This window comes from Chaetura pelagica, unplaced genomic scaffold, assembly GCF_000747805.2.
Source record: "Chaetura pelagica isolate M959 unplaced genomic scaffold, ChaPel_1.0 scaffold272, whole genome shotgun sequence".
In the NCBI taxonomy this organism is placed as follows: domain Eukaryota; kingdom Metazoa; phylum Chordata; class Aves; order Apodiformes; family Apodidae; genus Chaetura; species Chaetura pelagica.
Genome location: NW_009952445.1, coordinates 55,991 through 76,917, shown reverse-complemented (window position 1 = coordinate 76,917; position 20,927 = coordinate 55,991). Strand labels below are relative to the sequence as shown.

The 20,927-nt window shown below is 45.4% G+C and overlaps 1 protein-coding gene across 2 annotated transcripts in view; it reads left to right on the top strand.

Moving 5' to 3' along the window:
* SLC4A4 (solute carrier family 4 (sodium bicarbonate cotransporter), member 4) overlaps nt 1-20,927 on the top strand; it is a 140,532-nt gene that overhangs the window by 86,176 nt on the left and 33,429 nt on the right. For both annotated transcript variants that reach the window (XM_010008515.1, XM_010008514.1), the window contains 5 exons: nt 7,174-7,331; nt 15,453-15,540; nt 17,074-17,228; nt 17,649-17,762; nt 19,287-19,461. In XM_010008515.1, coding sequence (XP_010006817.1) covers nt 7,174-7,331; nt 15,453-15,540; nt 17,074-17,228; nt 17,649-17,762; nt 19,287-19,461 — 690 coding nt within the window. The remainder of the gene's footprint in view (nt 1-7,173; nt 7,332-15,452; nt 15,541-17,073; nt 17,229-17,648; nt 17,763-19,286; nt 19,462-20,927) is intronic.

Here is a 20,927-nt window from a genome sequence, read left to right as displayed (position 1 = left end):
AGAGACTGCTATATTTTATATTTTTAATCCCGTTCTAATTGGGATCTTGTAGGTATGCTAGCAAAAGATGTGATCTGAATAAGCAGAATATGTGATCTGAATAAGCAGCTAGCTTCGAAGAGCTCAGTAGTGCCAATGGTCTCTCTTGTCATAGACTCATAGAATGGTTTGAGTTGGAAGGGACCTTAAAGATCATCTAGGTCCAACACCCCTGCATGAGCAGGGACATCTCCCACTAGACCAGGTTGCTCCAAGCCCCATCCAACCTGCCCTTGAACACAGGGTTGAAGCTTCTACAGCCTCCCTGGGCAACCTGGGCCAGGGTCTCACCACCCTCACACTAAAGAATTTCCTCCTCATGTCTCACCTAAATCTCCCCTCTTCCAATTTTGATCCATGCCGCCTTGTCCTCTCATTCCCTGCCCCTTGTCCCAGGACCCTCCCCAGGTTTCCTGGAGCCCCTTCAGGCACAGGAGGGTGCTCTTAAGGTCTCCCTAGAGCCTCCTCTTCTCCAGGCTGAACACTCCCAAAGTTCTCCAAAGTGTTTCACTTCCAACGTAGATAATGCCTGACTGTAGTGAAAAACTGATACTTGAAAATGAGTTAATTCCAAAAAGCTGCTTCTTAATTAACCTGTGTCCTGCTGATGAACTTCGCACAGCAGAACCCTTGTACTGGATGCCTGTCCAACCCGTCCTGAGAAATCACCTTAGGTCTCAGGTTTTGGTACTGGTGGAGTGAAACTCTTGTCTTGAGAAAGTTTGTGAAGTTGTGACAACACCTGGTAATGTTGTTGAGCAGGACTGAGCGCTGAGGTTGAGAGACAATATTTACAGTGGTCCCAAGACACAGACACAAGTATAGCCAGTGGTAATAACAGAGGTGTAGTTTTATGGAACTCATAGTCACTTGGGTTTACCTGTAGTGAGCATTGGGAGGTTGGTTCCTCTACCCTTATGGAAGGGGTGGGTTTGAGCTTAGTTAGGATTTTCTTTGATCTTGCTTTTGTTTTGTTTTTCTCATACTCTGCCTTGTTAATTCACTTTATAAAGTGGAGAATGTTGGAACTAGAACATGTTCATTGGCTTTGTGATTTTCTTCCCAATAGTTGAGACTGGGTGGAATAATTTTGCCATCAGAGTAAGCCCAAATGAAATTACAGATTGATGTGGAAATCTGAAAGTAATAAAGTCCTGCGTTACTTGTCAGGTTAGGATGTCTGCTAAACTATAAATGTCATGTTACTCTTTTTCCTCTTTAATTGATGGAATGCAAAAGATTGTAAAGCTGGAGCTGCCAGAGGAAGGACCAGAGTGTGGAGTTTGCAGAAGATCTTTAACTGCAGGTTACTCATTGCACCAATCCCATCAATAGTATTAATTTGGTTCCCGTGTGCCTGTGGCAGACAAAACTTCCTGCCCACCTGCCTTGGTGGCTCTGGGTAGGCTGGTTGTCACCTCTGGTGGTCTCTGGAAAGGGAAATAAATACAGGAGTGATTCATTGGTGATTTTGATAGTGCCAGGTTGGTTACAGCCCGTGGCAACACAACATTGAACAGGCTGCAGGGAGCACTGGTGGGCAGCAGTGAGGCAGGTTTGCTGGGTCAGGTACTCTTATGCTGGTAATTCAGGGCACTGGGTTCTGGGGACAGCACCAAAATGTAAGAAAACTTTTTGTCTGTCAGGTTCCCAGCTGAGGTCTGGGATAAAAAGCCATGGCAGGATATTTAATGATGTCTACATGAGGAAGAAAACTCTTATTCCCATTCTTGCTGTTGCGCTTGATACACATGCTGCCTTGCAGGGTGTGGAACAGCTGAGGAACAAAAAGAGGATCTCCAAAGGAACCCTTCCCTTGCTGCCTCCACTCCCCTTGCCTAACCAAGGCTTTTGGTTCCTTCCTCCTGCTACTGTTGTATCTGTCAGCAGTGCTGAGCTCCCCAGACTGCCTGGTGAGGAGTACCTTATTTCTGGCTATTGAAGATAAATGATTTGCGTGAAGCAGCCATGGGAATGACACCTTCATTCACTGCACTGATTCCCCTGGGATTTCCAGGGACTGGTTCAGCAGCCTGTCAGAAAGCACCAGGGCCCTGACTCAGCGCCCTCTGATGATAAATAGCTTCAGTCATGGCCAGTGAGTCTTGATTTTGCTGTTGTATCATATTTTCACTTTGGGCTTGGTTGATGTGCTGGTGGTTTATAAGGATAATTAGGGAAGAGGTGTCTTCCCTTTCATTGTATTTGTGCTGGCAGAACACTGCTTCAGAGGTAGCAGTGCAGAGAAGTGATTTGCCTTTTCTTTTGTCTGATTTTATGAGGTCTTGGCTGCAGTTAATATACTGGTCAGTTGCAGCTAGATAAGACAAGCAGAGGCAGCAGCACTTTGGGGCAATTAATTTTTCTTTTCTGTTTTCCAGTTAGTAAATCAACATCTAGGCTTCCTTCTCTCTCCTGGGCTCTGAGCTCTGTTGCCAGATGCATCAATGGCACCAGAGCAGTGTCTGAAGACCAAGACTTCTCCTGGTAGGAGAATTCCTTCAGCTCTTGAAGGTTGAGCTGTTTGCTCAGCCTTTTCTCTAACACCATGTTGAGTAACATCAAGCTGAAAGACCTAATGGAGGTTTCTTGAGCTGCCAAAAATAAGAGAAGCTTGTCATTTACCTTCATCCACAGCAGAGATGGGTCTAGAAGGGAAAGGTGCTTCTGGTGGATTGTCCAGCAAGCCTGGAGAAAGAGGATGCACATGTGTATGTACATGTAGAGTTTTCAACCAGATACAGTTGTTATATCTGGTTTATATAACCAGGTGCTGCCTGGGCATTTGCTAGTGTTACTTTTCTATTCTCTCTTCTTTTTGCTGCACATCAAGATGGGATTTTCTGGGTGGTTTTCAGCTTTCTAGCCAATTCCCAACCATGACTGCAGTTGCAGGGGTTGAGTCACGAATGCTTCAGGAGAACTTTCATAAAAACACCTCCAAATTATTAATCTGTAGAAATATTCATGGCCTTGCTTATACTTAACATCACTTAAGCTGTATTTGGGCTGAGCTCTCCTTGGAGTTTCACCCTACCTGCCCCATGCAAGACATCTGAAACCACCCCTTGCCTGCAGCCACATCTATTTCCATTTGAGTGGACTTGTGGGGAGGAAGAGGTTTTAATCCTCTTTGTAGTGCCCAAAGAACAGTTTGTAATTTATGGTGTTAAGAGCTGGGACAGTGAGTTAGCTCGTGATTCGTATAGTCTTAATAATATGAAATATTGGAAATTATTTTTTCAGCTTGATTGGGGAATGAATAGGACTGGGGAGACTTAAAGTGCAACCTTTCCCAGCCTCATTGCTGCTGTAGTGGGCCATAGGAAGCTGGGGAAGTTCCCACTTCTGTCCTTTCTCCCATGAGAAATCCTTTTGTCGTGCTCTGTGAACATGTCCTTGGCAGCCCTGAGTGGCTGAATCACCATGACTACTTTAATGCACAAGATGTCAAATAAAAGGGACATTTTAAAACAGTCTGTTTTATCATGGACCTCTTAGTACTGAGCTGATGCAACAACCTGTAGAAAATAATATACATGTATGTTTATTTAAGGGGAGTTTGCTGACCTGGAGTTATCTCCACTTTTGAAGGGCTTGTATATGGGGCAGAAACCAGCTCTGAATGAGCATGGTCAGTCAGAGAGAGGCACAAAACCCTTCTTATTTGTTGTGGTGTGTGCACTGTTTATTCAAACTGGTGTTTCCATACCAACAGGGGATCTGTGCCAAAGGCAGCTCTCAAGTTAAAAAAGAAATCGGCCTTGTTGAGTGAAACCTTCCTGCCTTTCCTGGGGCACTGATGGATGGGGAGGGTGCTGGTGGGATCCCACTGTTTGGAATGAAGTTCAAGGATCAATGGTGGGAGTGATTTACTGCTTTCCCTGTTGGAACATCTCGTCCGTGCAGACTCAAGCAGACATTCCTAATTTTTATGTCTGTCAGCCTGGATGACCTACTTTCATACCATGGAGCTCAAATGAAAATGACTGATTTCCAGTAGAGATCCCTGCCACCTCTCTGAAGGAAAGGAAAAGTTTCTGGGAAGTTTAGTTAGCTGGAATTTCATTTGCTTTGGCCTTTTTCCTTGATGTACAGAGCAGTTTTGCTTGCATCCTTTCTCCCCACAGTGTGTCGTTCCCACGTAATGGAGTTCTGAGTGTAAGCAAAACAGAGCATGGAAGGTATCCCCTGAGGTGAGCATTCCTGGGATCATTTATGGGAAGGGTAATCTTAAATGTGTATGTGAACAGATATGGAAAAACAGAGAGACAGAGTAAAATTCGGGAGGGATTGACCTTCCTCCAGTACAGAGGCTCTGTGTGTCAGTGCTCAAATGTGGGAGCCCCGTGGTGAAATATGATGCTGTCATGAGGTGGGAAAACACATACCCCTACGCAGAGCAAGCGGAAGACAGAGCGAATTTTTAAATGGCCTCTGATAAATAATGAAGCCCTCACCTCTCTTCCCCCCATACTGCAGGGGGGTTTCTTCCCATGAGTCTTTGTGGCTGGTCTCCTGCCAGGCTGGAAGATCTTCATGTTGTGCTTGGCTTTGGTGTAACAGGAGTTTGGGGAACTGGATCCCTTTGCCCTGTGATCAGGGACCATTAAGCTTTCCTTTGGTTCCACAGAGCACCATTAGGCTCGTGATGATAGTCTCTGTGATCAGTGTTTCTTCTGAACGCTCAAGTTTTGCTGTACTTCATGGGTCTGAGTTTTGCTGCACTGTGGGTGAAGGAGGAGCTGGAGCCTGCCACCAAATCATACCCTGACCCACACAAGGGTTCCTCCCCGCATGAAGCACTGGCTGGTTTTAACAGTGAAATGGTAGAGGCTGCTGAATGTCGTGAACTTAAGATGTGGGGCATGTTGGAGTGGACTCACATTTGGAGACCTTAAATAGAATGTAGGGATCTTCAGCTTGGAGAAGTGTGGCCTGGGGAAGAAGAGTAGGGGAATGTGTTAAATAATGAACGGCATAAAGAAGGAGTGGAACATTTTCCTGGTTCAGGGGCACATACCTCAGGCAGGTGCTCTCTTGGCCCTGGTCATGGCAGTTGCTCCTTCCTGCTTCCCAGGCCAGCAAGCTGTTCTCTTGCCTCTCTTTGACATCTGCACTTCAGGCTGGAAACTACCAGGGTTGGGAGCTGCCCTGGCAGTGGTTGCCTCTGCAAGGGAGGTGGTATCTGGGAGAGGACAAGGCCAGCCAGTCTGCAGCATGGGAAGGTGCGTGAGAGCGAACCAAGAGAGGCAATAAAAGCTGTGTGCGCTTAGGAATTGCTTTAATTTCCGAGAATCTGGAGTGATGCTGCTGATCAGAGTGTTAAAACACATTTAGGGAAATAGTGATTTTCAGGCTGCCAGTGCAGCTTTGGAGATCTGTGGCCTTGAACATAACATTAGTGGTTGGGTTGGAGTGATGCTCAATTTAACAGAGTGCAGGGAAAGTGAATAGAGTGCTTCCAGCTGCCTGGGCTCCCACCCTCCTTCCCAGGGTGCTGCTGAGGACTTGAAGCTTCCTGAAGCTTCTTTGGGGAATGGTTCAAAATAGACCCTTAAGTGCTGACTACACCCTTCCCATCACCTGTCTGATAAAAAGATTTAAGAAAGTGGTGCTGCAAAAACTCATTTAGAGAAAAAAAATGACTCTGATGATAGCTCTTCAAAATCAGTCATGCTGCTTTGATGTGCTGGATCAGAAAGGTGCCTGAGCTTGGTCCAGCCCTGTACTTGTTCAGCAATGCATGGAAGCGCCTGAGCAACCTGTTCAGCTAAGTTGAACATTTATGAATTTGCCACCTTCCTGTTACTTGATCTCTACTTCCCACCAAAGCAGTATATGTGGAAGAACTGGTAGCACTTCTCCAGGCTTCCTCCACAGAACTCTTTAATGCTTATTTAATGTTTTTTTCTGGTGGTAATCCTGACTGAAGTGTGTACTAGTAGGATTGTTTCAGCAGTTTTCTTCCTGCCCAATCAATAATCCATGGCCTTTTCATGAGGTGTCTTCCATTTTTCTATGACCTTGAGTGGCCTGGCAAAGCTCCTTGTGGATTCATAGCCCAGCTGAGTGTTCCCCCCGGCCCTGCTGGGGTTTCTGGCAGTACATCCTCCCTCACCATTCACCCTTAGCCAAACAAATACATCCCCAGAAATCACCCAGGTTGAGGGGAGGAGGTTGGCAACCAACTCAGGGCAGGAGTTTTCAAAAGCCTTTGACTTCAAATTAATTCTGCTGCTGAAGTTAAAAACAAAGCTGTCTTGGATCTGAGGACACTCAGAAATCCCTTTCTGGCAATGAGGACACAGCTGGAGTGCTAAGTCAGACAGAGAGGTTCTTGTAAGGTGGGGGCAATGGTGCCCCCCACCAGCGGTGGGGGGGGCATCCTCTTCCACCCTGAGGCTCCCTCATGTAGGGAGGACACTGAAGTGCTTTTTTCACCCCCCACAGACAATCTTTGGCTCAGCAAAGTCTTGTTATAGAGAAGCTCTCTATCAACGAGCACCAGATTTCATTGACAGGTTTTACTGAGTGTGTCCCTAACATCATGTGTTTCAGCGATTAGTTCTTCCAAGAGATATGTTACCAAGTGCTGAACAGTTGGTAGCACATATTTCAAGTCCAGGATTCTGCCTGGGGTCTTTGGAACTTGAAGGGACACATACACAGTGAAATGCAGGTGCCCAGCTCCTAGCCTCCATCCTTCAGGGGCAGCTTTCCTCTGGCCAGTGACTGCAGGATGTGGAGTTGCACTTGGCTGGTGAGAAGTGTCTGCCCTGCCCTGCCTCGTCATGTGGGGGGCCAGGCAGTGAGGTGGTGAGGTCCTGAAACCCAGCCCTGGTCTGCTGCTCTTCCTCAGTGCTGCACACCTCTTCCTCTCCAAAATAATACCATCTTAGGTCTGTAAAGTGAAGCAGCAGCTCCAAGAGGCATCATCTTCTCAGCATCTGTTTGACTCCAAGCACTAGTATGAGCATTGCTCTTCTGGGGCACTTGTGTCTCAGCAGACTCTGTGGGGATGATACATTCTGACCAAGGGGGAAATGTGGGTGAAAGCTGGGTCTTGCATATTCCTGTTTGCATGTCTAACAAGACTTAATTTTATTTTTCCCTCCTCTTTCACTGATGTAGCTGAAGAATAAATTCATGAAGAAGTTACCCCGTGATGCTGAGGCCTCCAATGTGCTGGTGGGGGAGGTGGACTTCCTGGAGGGCCCTTTCATTGCCTTCGTCCGGCTGCAGCAGGCCGTCATGTTGGGTGCTCTGACTGAAGTCCCCGTACCTACCCGGTAAGAGGATTCAGCTCCCAGGCAGGGAACAAGAACTGGAAACTGCCTTCTAAAATAAAACCAGCAGGCCAACAGAAGCCATTCTCCTCTTCTTTCCATCATCAGATCAAGATTAGTGGTTTAAAGTAACAAAACTCACTCATTGCTGCTTAGTAATGTCAGGTCCTGAATTTGGTTAGAAGATACAAGCTGTAAACTACACCAACATTCCACAGCCACACTGATCTAACAACTTGGCTGTAAAGGACACTGTTGGGGTGATATCTCACTACAGGGGCTTTTTTCCTGCCCCTCAGGGTTGCCCCCAAAGCACACACTGTTCGCAGCTCACTCGGCACATTTTTGTAGTATGTCTTTTTCCACTTAAAAGCTCATGTTAAATGAAGGATTCAATTCTGACCCAGCTGTGGCGAAAAGAGGAGTCAGGTAAACTGGGATATAGAATTCTGTGAGGGTGTTCACACTGTATGTTGCTTGGTAATGGATAATGGTTCAGAGGAAAAGGTCATAAATATTTATCATGCCTCATGTTGCAAGTTGATCTGAGTCTTACAAATACAAATCTGTATTATGCTCTTAAATATTTGAATTCACTGCTTGAATATGCAAAACTGTGCAGTGAGTGTCTGTATCTACCAGACTAGCAAAGCTCAGGTCCTCTTAAAATTCTGAGCAGTATTACCCTGAGTTATACTACTGCATATTGCTTATCATGTAGCAGACTAGAGAAAAACCATTGGTATAGATGTCCAGAACATCTGTTGTGTGGAAGTTTTGTGCAGTTGTGTATCTGCTTCCTTTCTGCAGTTACCACCCCAGTAGGATAAGATCTGGAAAAATTAAAGAGTATCAAATGGCAATTAAGTGCACTAAGACTGGGGCAGAGTTCAGTGAGGAGGAGGAGGAAGGCAGGGCGACCAGCCTATCTCTGGTGTGCAGAAGCCCCTTGCAGCTCCACGCCATATTCCTTGGCACTGCTGTGCATGGGAGACCTGCTGTGCTTTGTGTAGCAGCTTACTAAGGGTTTGCTTTGCCTATTGCTTATAATGATGGGCTTTAAACTGCACTTTTCACATCACTAACGTACAAATCCATATTTTCCGTGAGCAGTTCTGAGGGCTTTTGATACAGAGTGAAAATGGTGACTTAAATCATGCCTAGAGGGGTTGAGGCACTATCAAGTAGTATTTTGTGAGGGGAGATAAAGCACCATGACAAAAGCCTGTGACTGGTGCATTACTGGTACTGGAATGAATCACAGCCCTTGTTGTATGGGATGAAAGTTGTATCATTGTTATAATCTGGACCTTATTTCCATGCACAAGACAAGGGAAAGGATGGTCTGGTGCTTCTGTTTAATTCTTTCTAGTAATGCAGCTGTTTTTGTATTTCTCTGAGTTTCATTAAGTGGCTCCTTACAGTAACCATGTCAACAGCTGTTTGAACATGCTGGATATTCTGGTAGGAGTATGGGGAGACTAAAGTGGCTTCATTTTATAAAATGTTCTTCTTAATTGATCAGCATTACTGAGCTCTGTCTAACTCAGTATTCAGCTTGGAAGTCTAATCCCACTTCCTTGTTTTTTTTAAAAGAAGCACATCTTCAAATGCTTTCCAGCAGATGTAAAATTAGGTATTGTTTGTTTTGGTAGTGGGAGCCAGGAAGTTAGATCTAGGATTGCTGGACAACCTCATTACTCAATAGCATTTATCAAGACAACATGTCCTTCGATGCCAGCATTTTTTCCAGGAAATAGAATTATCCATTTGCTGTCCTCCAAAGCAAATGCTGGCCCTAATCAAAGCAAGAAGGTTCATTAGATGGCTTTGGTGACTACTGAAAAGCCATTTGCAAAGGCTGCATCCTGTGAAATTCAATCAAAGAAATCCCATCAGGGTCCAGACGGGCTATGCTCCTTGACCATCTTGCGCAGCCAGCGTTCCTGTCGGGAAGGGCACTTAACAGCCCACAGCCTCCATGAGAGACTGGAGCTGGAGCCTGTGGGTGCCCCCACCTTCTCTCTCTCTCGAGGGTTCTCCTTTTATTTTGTTAAGTTCACAAGTTGCTGGTAAAACTGGCAAGCCCATGTCATCAAAGCGAGGCAGTGCAAAACCACCTGGGGCTTTTTAAGCAGCAGGAGCTAACGTTTCAGTGCCGCCTATGGTGGCTGCGGGAGGATGGTGACCCAGGACTACCCAGTAGCCACAGCAGGACCTGCCTCTGTCCCTCTCCTTAGAAAGCAGCGGGTTGGGTTGGGGGCAGGGGATGTTGAACAGCCAGGTTTTGGCACAGGGCTGTGGATGCGTTGATCTGTAAGGTAGAGGGGAGGTGGCCTTCACAGAGCCATATGTTTCCATGGGGACACGCTCTCCTGGAGGTGCCTTTGCATAGCAGTCCAGATCGTGTTCCTGCTGTGCTGTTAGGTAAACATCTCATCCTCTTCAGCAAATGCAGTTAGGCTGAATATGTCCTTGCCCTTTAAAGGTGACGGGAGCAGGGCTTGGTGGATCGCCGGCAGAGAGGTGGGGAAAGCCCTCCCGAGGAGACGGAAGAAGCATAACATGGTATCACACAGCTTGCAGAAATGCATGAAGCCATCTTAATGATTAGCTTTTTCAAGCACTGATGGGTCAGGGTTTGCATGGAAAGGGCTGCAATTGCTTACGTTAGCCCAGCCTATTGGCCACAGCCCATAGCAGGATGTGAATGGCATTTCCACCATCTTGTGACGTGGAAGCAAATATGCTCCTGAGCCCCACAGAGGTGAAAGACTCATGATATCTCTGGTCCCTGCCCTGGTCTAACTGACTCATGTTGACCTAGTACTGTAGAGTGAAAAAGGAGTGTGTGCAGAAGGTAGACAATATTCAGCATGTAGACTTCCAGTTAAATGGGTGGCTTATTTCTGTTGATTGTTTTTCCTTCCTTCCTTCACACATTCTTTGGCTTGGAGTTATGTTGAAGGTGACAGAATTTTGGATGCCTGGTAGGAAGAAGAATTCCTGTGTAGAAATTACTCTTCCTTGGATACTTAAATCTTCTGTGTATTTTTTCGTTCACGCTTCCTTGCTAAGTATTTTAATTATTTCATTTATTTAAAAGTAAATTCCTACTTCAAAGAAACCAGCAAGATCTGATGAACTCTCCAGGAAAAGTTCCTCAGCAGGGTGTTTTCATACAGCCCTAGCACTAAAAATCAGGGTTATGGAAGATCCCAGCCTTCTCACTGTGTTGAGTCTTCTTTTTCCTGATCAGATTGAAAAAAACCCACCACCTTAAGGACTTAAGTATTACCATGTTGAATTGGATTCCACAGTGCTAAGAACTCCTCATTTTGGCAAGCACTGAACTACTCTGCTTGCACCATGGTTTGGGTATGGATGTTTCTGATCTGGACCATGCAATGGATATAGCTTTCTATTTTCATAAAAGAAACGTGCTATTACATGGCCAGGTCTGATGGGGGAAAAAAAAATAATGAAGAAAGAGCAAGGGAAAGATGTTTTTTGGAGATAAGCTGTGCAGATTTGCACAGCTGTGAAATAGCAAGTACCTACGAGTCTCAAATGAAATGAAGTAACTTGCCCAAAGGTCACTAAGGAAGCATGTGGCAGAACCAGGAGGCAGGTTCTCTTCCCTTGCCTCCTAACTTAAGTTTTGAACTGCAGAGGCATATTTTCTTCTTTGTGGGTGAGGATGAAATGTATGTCTTGTTTATTAAATACAGGATTGAAGTGGTTTCCAGGACTGTGTCCTTCAGCAGCCTTTCCAGCAGCAGGACTTGTTCTGGGAAGTAGGAGCTCTGGCAGCAAGGAACTATCCTTGTCTGTGTTCCTGTGGTGGACACCATGTGAGAAGCCTGCAATGTTGGTACATTGCCCAAAACTCAAAGGATTACCTGTGTGAAATAGAACATGGACCAAACATTTCAGCGTCTCCTTTGGTTACTGCATTCTCAAATTGTACTCCTTTCAGCAGCGGTCCAAGCCACAGGTTCTGCTGGAAAAGTACCACAAGAGGTTCTTCTTTCAGCCCTCAAGTCCACCAACTTGTATCTTAATTAGGCGTGCTGGATGCTTTGCAGGCATCTCACGTGGTGTTCAACATTCCTCCCCTCACTCCTCTCAAAAATAAAAGCGTTTTATCCAAGATCTTGTTGAGTTTCCTTGGTGTAGGCGCCTTTAACCCTTCTGGAGTTGCTGCTCTTGATTGCTCCAGATCTGAGAAATAGGCTTGATGAGCAGGCTGGACTTGAATCTTATTTTAGTTGTTTTTTCTCTTTGTTTTATTTGTGAGGTGCGAGTAACCCAAGGTCCAGGAGGGTTGTGTTCTGCAGGTTGTCGTGTCTGTAGCCCCAGGTTCCTGGGCTTGTGTGCAGTATTGCTATGGTACTGTGTTTAGACCTTCTAGGTGCATTGGCTGGGGTGACCAGGACATGTTTTTCCATTTTGAACTGGAATTACTCATCTGTGAGAATAAAGCTATTCTTTTTAGGTTTGGTGGCATAGTCCACATGATTAAAAGGTGAATTGTATGTAGTTGGTGGTTGTCTCCTGCTTAAGAACATAAAGCATACAAAAAAGGCAGGAGAAATGGTGATTTGGGTGAAACAGAATGACTGAGTTTCTGGCACATTTGCCTGGAAGCAAAGGATTTTGAGTGCTTTGGCTTTGCTGTCAATCCACCCCAGGTCCCTGAGGGTATGAGGGCTGTCACTAAGCCCCAGAGCACTGGGGAGAAACATCTGATGTTGTTCCTGCTTCAGAGAGATTTTGAGCTAAGTGATAGGAAGTGAAACCTCACCTTCTTGGGGTTGAAGCACCCATAGCAATTTTCAAGTATCAGAATGGGGAGGGACTATTGACAAGGAGATGGAGTGAGAGGACAAGGGGGAATGTATTAAAACTGGAAGAGGGGAGATTTAGGTGAGACAGGAGGAGGAAGTTCTTCAGTGTGAGGGTGGTGAGACTCTGGCCCAGGTTGCCCAGGGAAGTTGTGGAAGCCCCATCCCTGGAAGTGTTCAAGGGCAGGTTGGATGGGTCTCTGAGCAACCTGGTCTAGTGGGAGGTGCCCCTGCCCATGCAGGGGGGTTGGAACTGGGTGGTCTTTAAGGTCGCTTCCAACCTAAACCATTCTGTGATTCTATGGAAGGGATGTGATAGCTCACCGTGCACTGGGTGCAGCAGAGAGAAATTCTGTGCTGGCTTTCATCTGGGAAGAGGGTGGGGAGGAGTGTGTCACGACTAGAACTGCAGGCTTTCTTAGGTGGAAGCATTCATAAATAAATTATGTTAAATGCATGTCAACAGAATCAAGCCCAAACCACTAACATACATTAATGTTTTTTGTGTTTAGAACATTTGGCCCTTTTAAAAGGTCTTGTTCTACATGCTGAAGGCACTTCTGAGTCAGGACAAAGAATGTAGTGTTACAAAGAATGTTTTAGGGAATGCATTCAGGCACTTCTGTTAGGTACTGGAATGGAGTCAGCCAATGTCATTATTTCAGAAGTTGCTTATGAAAATGTCTCATTCCCCTGGAAAATCAGAATAAGGCTGAGCAGCAACTTCTGAAGAGCTTTTTTTTAAGTTTCATATATTTGGATAATTTACATCTTAGAGTTTTTAAAGAGTTGGCAGAGGAACAGTTTGTCTTTAATCTTGTTTTAGAATAACTTGGTTCCAGGAGATAGGAGGAGAGCAGAGGATATGATCTAGGTGTGTGTAGCTTAGTCACCTCCATGTGATCCTTATGTAAAACACTTGAAAGCCTCATGAAGATCTTGATTAGGAAGTATTACTGTTAGTCATGCCAATTAATACCTATTTATGGACCCTGACCTACTAACTTGATGCATTTTTTTTATAGTACTCTATATTTTTTTAAAATAGAAAGTATTTGGATACCTTCTAAGACATTTGACTTAGTGCTTCATGATGTTTTCATTTAGGAATCTAATATAACATTTAATACAATGTTTGTAAGGGGAGAAGTGCTTCTGGTGAGGTGGGAACTTCCAGCCCTGTAGTGCTTCACATTTTATGAGCTGCTTTTGAGACAACGTAGCAAAGGTTGTCAAATAACAGAGGCAGAGCAATCCAATCATCTGGACTTGAACTTGGCCCCATGTCATCTTCTCCCTCTAGGACACAGAGGTGGAGGAGCCATGTTCTCAATACCAGTTTCATCTGGGTGATGTTGCAGGTCAAGGTCTGGAGCCATCCATGGGTATTTCAGATAATTCCATTAGTGCAGAGTGCAGGAACCACTGGAACCTGGTTTCCTAGAAGTACATGCCGTGTCGTTTCCCACCACCATAGCAATAATCCCAGTTCTTCCCATCATGCTCCCACATTTCCTGAGACTTCCGATGCTTGTCCACACCTTGTACAGTCTGGCTATGAGAGACCACTGAAATTGATGAGTGGAACTTGAAGCTAACTGAAAGTCACATGGGAAATAATACAAGAAGTTTTAGATGAGACAACTTACCAAAGGTTCTAGTGTGTTTGTTTCATATTACTGAGGGAAAGGTAGGGCTGTAATTGGAAAAAGGCTTCATTCAGGAAGCTTTCAAGTAGTTTTGAGCAGCTATTAGTGTTTCTGTTTGAAACACAGGCTGATATGGAGCTTGCTGAAAATTGCCCTAGTAATTCCCAGTCTTTGCTAAATTAGGTGAAATGGAGAAGTTGGTCTCCTGCCATGTGACTCCTTTTGTTGCTAATTGCAAGGATGAGTTGATGTGTGAGAAAGACAGACTTTTATCTGGTCACTACTTGGAGTCCAGCTCAGGCTGAAGTTACACCATCTGAGCGGCAGGATGGTCTCCAATGAAATCCCACCAGCCAGCAAATAGTGGCCATCATGTGAGGTGGCCATCAGGAGTAACAGGGCTGTCTTAACGAGCCAGTTGGCAAGGCAAAGATCTGAGCACCAAGACAGATGTATTTTCATACCTTAGCCACGAACCAAATATTTTTTTCTGGATAATTCTGAAGAAGGGATTTGTAGAAACCTTGTGTCTCTAGGGCCAAGGCCCTAGGTGCTGTGTGAGGAAAGAGCTGCCAGCTTGGCACCCATCTGCAGCACGAAACCAGCTGTAAAGGAGGAGTATTTCTACAGGAGGTAATGGCTTTTGTTCTTTCAGCTTGGATACCTTGACCTTGCATATGAAATTAATTTAAGACTGGGAATGTCTAAGATAAGATTTAGATCTTTCCTGAATTAAGTATTATTTGAATTGTGATATCTTTTTTTCCCTCCATAATTTTTCATTCCAGGCCAGTAGGATCTAGGTACCTTTGAAGAACCAACCTTGAGGCTGTACTTACAACTTTTTCTAATGAGTGTCAATGAGGAGATCAGAAAACTCAGCCACCTTTCCTGTTATTCTGGCACAACTGCTAGACAGTTTTATTGGCAGGAATATGTATTTTCCATGTCCAATGTTTTCCATTAAGGAATGTCATTAGAAGATGTGAACCATGGCTGGTAAGAGCAGCTGTGTGGGCAGTCCTTTTAAATGTAGGCAAGTCCTGATTCATGGCGTGCTCACAATGATGAAAGCAAGGGCAGGAGAGGTCAAGAGCAGTACTTTCCTGTCTCCAAAGGTTTCATATCTTAGTGTTTTTCAAACTCATTAACTGTGAGTTGGATACAGTTGTTGCCCAAAGAGATCATGTAAAGAACTAACTCCTAATGCCTTGTAGATGTTGCTCTCACCAGAGGAATAAGTTCACACCTTAAAGTGCTTGCTGAAGAATTAAGCTGGGACTGTGAAGCCATCAGATGATTTTATAAGTCTGTACTGTGTCCTCAGAGTGGACGCTTAGGACATAAAGGTTGGGTTGAATTATTTATGGCTAAAGGCCTCTTTTAGATAGGTAGTTTCCCTCCACTTGTGGGTGCTGAGCTGCAGCAGAGCTCTCAGCCCCAACGGAGTATTCAGAAGCACATGGAGCACTACCTGGTAGTTTGACAGAGCAGTGTAGCTTCCAGTGGGAAACATGGATAGCTCATAGCATCTTCCCTCTGGGCCTGCTGCTGTGCTGACTCTGCTTGTTTCAATAACAAGTGATCCCTTTGGCTGTCCTAAATGGGAGCAATTTTTCTTTTGGCAGGTTTCTCTTCATTCTCCTGGGACCGAAGGGCAAAGCAAAGTCCTATCACGAGATTGGCCGAGCCATCGCCACTCTGATGTCGGATGAGGTGGGTGTCTTGACACCTCCTGTGTGAAATGCTTCCTCCCAGGTTTCACTTGTTAGCTGGTAACTATGGGCTTTCCTCCAGGGTGGTTGCTGTAACACTGAAGTATCCAAATGTCATAGAATCGTAGAGTGGTTAAGGTTGGAAGGGACCTCCAATATCATCAGGATCCAACCTCCCTGCTATGAGCAGGGACACTTCCCACTAGACCAGGCTGCACAAGCCTCATCCAGCCTGGCCTTGGACACCTCCAGGGATGAGGCATCCACAGCCTTCCTTGGCAAGCTATTCCAGCACCTTCCTACCCTCATGATGCAGAATTTCTTCCTGATGTCTAACCTAAATCTTCTCTCTTTCAGTTTAAAGCCATCCCCCCTTGTCCTCTCCCTCCCTGCCCTTGTCCCAAGCCCCTCCCAAGCTTTTCTGTAGCCCCTTCAGGCACTGGAAGGTGCTCTAAGGTCTCCCTAAAGCCTTCTCTTCTCCAGGCTGAACAGCCCCAACTCCCTCAGCCTGTCTCCATAGCAGAGCCGCTCCATCATCTTCATGGCCCTTCTCTGGACTCTTTCCAACAGCTCCATGTCTCTCCTGTGCTGAGGGCTCCAGCGCTGTACACAGTATTCCAGATGTGGTCTCACAAGAGCAGATGTCACCTTCTAATTCCTTCTGTTTACATAATTATATCACCTGGCTTCATGCTTTTATACAAGCATGACTATAGGTTTTGGCTATAATCTGCATTTCCCAGCTAGCAATTGCTTTCAAACAGACCAGAAATTAACCTTGGAATCAGCCTTGTGCTACATTCCAGGATCCCAGTCCCCACAGCTCCGCTCTAGGGCATTACTGCAGGAACAGACCCACCCTGCCACATGCCATTGGGTGTTGCTCTGTATCCCAGAGCACTTCTTCATTCAGGCAGTGCTCATACATTATCCATCAGGAGGCAGTGATTACTCACTGGTCATAAACCTCAACAACACAACTGGGTTTCCAGTCTTCATTTATGGCTTCTTTCTGCCAGCATCCTCTGGGCTCCCTGTGTCTGGGGCTGATGTACATGAGGGTTGTTTCTTGCTTTCTCCTTGTGTTGTTTTCTGTCATACAGCTCCTTTAATTACCTGCTCTCAGCTCTTAGGTTTTCTCTCTTTCCACTGCTTGGAGCAAAGGTCTAGTTCCCATAGCCTCAAGGTTCTCCTTCCTACCACCAGCTGCTCTTACTAAGTCTGTCACATGTTCTCATCCACCTTCACTCCGAAGAGCCCAAAAGAATCGAGTAAAATTCAGCATCAATGCTCTTTTTCCTCTCTTCTGTCATGTGTACTTCATCAACAATGCCAGGCCTTTCAGTGAAGCTAGTTTGTGCTTCTTGTTATTAATTTTGAGGAAATATTGTCATTGTTTTTGTGTCCTGATACTTTATGAGTTTTTAAGAGTGAATCAGTTGATCTTGTAGAATCAAACTCAGTAGCTGTCTCTGGAGTCTGGGCTACAGAAAATGCAAACCTTTCCCATATGGAGTCTCTCTTTTCCTTGCAGGTTTTCCATGACATTGCTTATAAAGCCAAGGACCGGCAGGACCTGATTGCTGGCATTGATGAGTTTCTGGATGAAGTCATAGTTCTCCCTCCTGGGGAATGGGACCCAGCCATTAGGATAGAGCCCCCCAAGTCTCTTCCTTCTTCAGATAAAAGGTAATAGCAGGAGACCTGCAAGTTTAGCTCTGTGATGAAGGAGACTGTACATCCCTTGTGGAAAGGTGATGGGAAGAGTCACTGCTTTGGGTACACCACGTTTACTGAGCAGCTGATGAGTGCCTGCATCTGAACTTATAAAGTCTGGAGGTCTTTTTATTATAAGAGCTGGAGGGAGGAAGTTCTTACAATTCTGTAAACTTCAAGGTTGTGATGTAGGCATCTAATAACATGCCTAGGGGTTATTCAGACTCTTTGCGATTCTGCTAACATTTTGCTGGCTGCCAGCAGGCCAGCCTTCTAGCCTCCTTTGTACCAGATGGCTTCAGGAAGGGCTGTGTAGCACTGGTTTGGGGGAATTGTGTGTGCACTGTCTTGTGCACTGCCATGACTCTCAGTTCTGCTTGCTTTCTTGCATAGGAAAAACATGTACTCTGGTGGAGAGAACCTCCAGATGAATGGAGACACACCTCATGATGGAGGCCATGGCGGCGGGGGCCATGGGGACTGTGAAGAACTGCAGCGAACAGGGAGGTCAGTAACCTGGTGGACCCGTGGTGATCCAAGCAAGGTGGCAACATTCCCTTTGCAGAACTGTTTCCCTTCCACTTTCCATCCCAGCCCACTGTTTGTATAGGTTGAGCAGTGACCCCAGAACATGTTCTGGGGTTTTTAGTGCTGTCTGAAGGGTTCTGAACATCCAGTCTCAGCAAACCACAAAGTCTCGTACATGAGGCTCTCAAAAAGAAAGGATGTCCTAGGTAGGTGTTGACTATCAAAGGTCTGTGAAGTGTCAGGTGAACTATAAGGGATATAAACATGGCAGATGCAACTACAGTTTCTATTCAGATGGCTGGGAGTGCTTTAGCCAAAAGCAGAGAGATTCCCTTTCCTAGACATTCCTGTTGTAGCTAAATTGCACAGAGGGCTTTCATGAGATAGAAATACAGAAGGTCACAGAGCCCCAAAGTCTTGCTCTCTGCTTTGTTACTCTGTTTTTATGCCACATAAAAAGTCCACTGGAGTGGGAATGCTGTTCAGGTGACCATAAAACAGCATGCTCAGCATCTGCTCCTTCCCTGGAGGTCCAGGTTGGATAGGGCCTTGAGCAACATGGTCTAGTGGGAGGTGTCCCTGCCCATGCAGGGGGGTTGAAACTAGATGATCTGGAAGGTCTCTTCCAACCCAAACTAGTCTGTGATCTCAGGGTCAGTACACAGGTTTCCATGGTGGCATTGTGCCCTCCCTCCTACTCTAGATTTTTTCAATTCCCAGTTGAGTATCTGAATTCTAAGAGAAAATTCTGACAGGCTGGAATGGCACATTGGTGTGGACAAGGCAGTTGCTAAGTCCTGAGTCTGGGTCAGAAAGTGAAGTGTGCTAGTCTGCCACGGATCACTCTGAGTGCAGAGTGTCTGACCAGCCTTGGCCTCAGTGTTGAACTGGATACATGGGGACAAGAAGTAAAACAGGAATATTTTTCATACTGCCAGTGTCAGAGCGAAGTTTGTGAGAGTGAAATACTGTCTTGTTTGGAATTGTGCAAAAAGAATACGTCTGCAAGCAGAGCTCTCTTGTTCTCCAAGGTGGTTTCACTTACTTGCTTTTTCACTTCTAGTTCTTTGTCTGGTTAACAGTTTGAAGTATTTTTCCATGTGGCAGATGGTTTCGGTCACCCAACCATTGTGTTTGCCATGTGGAGAAGCTGAGGCAGCAATTTAGACTAGAGTTAATATCTTTTATTATGCCCACCAATATAGTTGGAAAGAAACCAACAGACAACAACCAACCAATTGAACTGAAAACTGTAGTGGTCTGTTTCAGCAGATGTAGCCGACTTGTGTTCCTGAAATTTGTCTCTTTCCAGCTGCATGACATGTTCAAGATGGTATCTTTCTTCACAACATTATCCCTGGCCTGTCACAGCTGCAATAAGACTATTATGTAATGTGATGATCCTTTCAGACACTTCATGTCTGGCAATGTTTCTGATTACTTATCTCGGTGACTTTGCCTGTAAAACACTTTGTTTGAGTCTTCTCTTGCTTGTCTTTTCAGATTCTGTGGTGGCTTAATCAAAGACATCAAGAGGAAAGCACCATTCTTTGCCAGCGATTTCTACGATGCTTTAAATATCCAAGCCCTCTCAGCCATTCTCTTCATCTACCTGGCCACAGTGACCAACGCCATCACGTTTGGAGGACTGCTTGGGGATGCTACAGAAAACATGCAGGTTAGCATGGGCCTTTGGAAGCAACAAATCTGGCATTTGTCTTTTGTTGTCTACAGCCAGAGTGTCTGCCACAGACAAAGCTTGAACTCTGGGTACAGTGGGTAGAGGTTTCCTGTGCTTCCACTTTCATTCTCTGGCTTGCTTTCTCTGCTGCTCAGTGGCTGTTTTTTGAAAAGTTGTACAAGCAGTTACCTTAAATGGTGTTGGAAAGATGGCCAGAAGACAGAGAAGATCTTTGCTCCTTCTATAGAGAAAAATTGCCCAGATCTACTCTCTATGTTTGTGTCTGTTGTACCGTTCAGTCCAATGGAGTTTACTAAGTCTGATTCTGACTTTCTGTGCCATCAGAGCATAGCCCTGTGTCCTCTCCATGACTCTTACAATCCCTAGGCTTCTCCATCTGTTGAAAAGAGGATCCCGGAGATTCGTAAGAAAACAAGTAAACCAGGAAGTGTGACAGGGGAGAAAAATGTGAGTTCTTAAGCATTTTGCAGTAGTGGCAGATGAGGTCCTGAGCACAGTGTTGCACAGCCAAAGACAGGCTGATCAACAGTGAAGAGGAATTGGGGGCTTTAAAGGGTGGTTCAGTTCGAGACAAAGTCTAAAGGAAAGGGATTCTGTATTAATACTGCTGTAGGTCCTTCGTGTTGGACCTGGGCTCTGGGAGTGCACTTTAGTATTCCTTTAGCTTTTTAAAGAGGTTGTATTTAGGTAGACTCCTGCAGCCCCATAGTGATGGTGACTGAAATATTACTCAGATTTAATTAAACCAAACATAGAATAGAGGGGCACTTGTCTGGAGTACTGCAGTGTCTGTGATAAATTACAGGCTCAAATAAGATTCAGTAGCTGGTGGAGTGCCAAACTGCCCTCTCTCTCCCCAGCACAAATGTAATTGTCTCTTCTGAAACACTACTCTGTAGCAGTCATGCAAACAATCATAGAACAGTTTGGGTTGGAAGTTGAAGATTCTCTAGTTTCAACCCCCCTGCATGGGCAGGGACACCTCCCACCAGACCAGGTTGCTCCAAGCCCCATCCAGCCTGTTCTTGAACACTTTCAGGGATGGAGCTTCCACAACTTCCCTAGGCAACCTCTGCCAGTGTCTCACCACCCTCCAACAAATGTGTGAGCGTGAAATACCTCTCAAACTGGGCTGAGGTGGTTCTGCCAAGAGCCTCATGACCCTTCTCAATGGGATACTATCTGGGTGTGCAGCCTTCCCCCGATATAAAATAGTGCTCACCTGTTGAACATGACAGACTCATTTCACCAAAGTTTGAGACTGAGCTGCACAGGAGGGGAGACACAACAGGAGGGAAAGACAGAAGGAAACAAAGACACAGGTTGCCGTTAGCCTGTAGTTTTCTCTGCAGTAGGTAAAACCCAGTTCTCCTATTGCTCAGAGAAAAAAAAGAAACAAATAACCTAGGAAGACAAAACCTGCAGGAGCAGTCTTTTTTGAG